Consider the following 1,167-nt stretch of genomic DNA (forward strand, 5'->3'; position numbering starts at 1 on the left):
CTAGTTCCATCCATGTAAACATGAAAGAGGTAAAGTCTCCATCTTTCTTTAAGGCTGCATAATATTCCATGGTGTACATATACCACAATTTATTAATCCATTCGTAGATCGATGGGCACTTGGGCCTTTTCCATGACTTAGCAATTATGAATAGGGCTGCAATAAACATTCTGGTACAAATATCTTTGTTATGATGTGATTTTTGGTCTTCTGGGTATATGCCCAGCAGAGGAATTACAGGATTGAATGGCAGATCTATTTTTGTTTATTTATTTATTTATTTTTTTACTGTTATTTGCATTTATTTTATGTTGCATCTATTCCCATGCCATAAGTTTTTGTTTCTTCAGTTTCTTCTGGGATATCTTTTTCTTCTGTGCTACCTCTTCTTCTGGTTTGGGAACAATCTGTTCCTTTTCAGTAAGGATCATCTCAATGTGGCAGGGGGAGCTCATGTATGGGTTAATGTGACCATGAGCTCTGTAAGTTCGGCGACGCATCTTGGGTGCTTTGTTCACTTGGATATGCTCAATGACCAGAGAATCTACATCTAAACCCTTAAGTTCAGCATTACTCTCTGCATTTTTAAGCATATGCAGCAAAAATTCAGCACTCTTTTTGGGCCACCGACCCTGTGTCCAGCCCCACTGTTTGGCCTGGGCACACCTACCAACTCCACCATTATAACGTTGGAATGGTACACATTGTTTCTTTAAGGTGACATCCTTCAGATACTTGGTGGCTTTTTGTATATGCATACCCTTGATGGCCTGGGCAGTTTCACGTGTGTTCTTAAAGTGAACACGAAGATTTGAGCCTCTTGACTTGCATGACTCTGTGGGGTTTTCTGGGTCAAGTGAATTCCGAACCATTTTCACAGATCACCTCAGGCCGCTTAGGGGAAGAGCCAGATCTATTTTTAGATCTCTAAGTGTTCTCCATATATCTTTCCAAAAGGAATGTATTAATTTACATTCCCACCAGCAGTGCAAAAGTGTTCCCTTTTCTCCACATGCACGCCAACTACTCTGGTCTTGAGATTTTGTGATATAGGCTAGTCTCACTGGAGTTAGATGGTACCTCAAAGTAGTTTTGATTTGCATTTCTCTGATAATTAAAGATGATGAGCATTTTTCCATATGTCTGAAGGCCGCGCGCCTGTCTTCT

At 40.4% G+C, this 1,167-nt stretch overlaps 1 protein-coding gene across 1 annotated transcript; it reads right to left on the reverse strand.

Moving 5' to 3' along the window:
- Positions 1–281: 281 nt before the first annotated feature.
- LOC128594130 (60S ribosomal protein L17-like) lies at positions 282–872 on the reverse strand. Its single transcript, XM_053602668.1, has one exon. The coding sequence runs from the start codon at positions 870–872 to the stop codon at positions 318–320; it is 555 nt and encodes a 184-aa protein (XP_053458643.1). The 3' UTR covers positions 282–317.
- Between the last annotated feature and the right edge of the window lie 295 nt (positions 873–1,167).

The sequence above is a fragment of the Nycticebus coucang genome, chromosome 9 (genome assembly GCF_027406575.1).
Source record: "Nycticebus coucang isolate mNycCou1 chromosome 9, mNycCou1.pri, whole genome shotgun sequence".
Classification (NCBI taxonomy): Eukaryota; Metazoa; Chordata; class Mammalia; order Primates; family Lorisidae; genus Nycticebus; species Nycticebus coucang.

Excerpts from the sequence above, each read along its gene's own strand:
- LOC128594130 (XM_053602668.1), bottom strand. The coding sequence starts at position 872 with ATGGTTCGGAATTCACTTGACCCAGAAAACCCCACAGAGTCATGCAAG.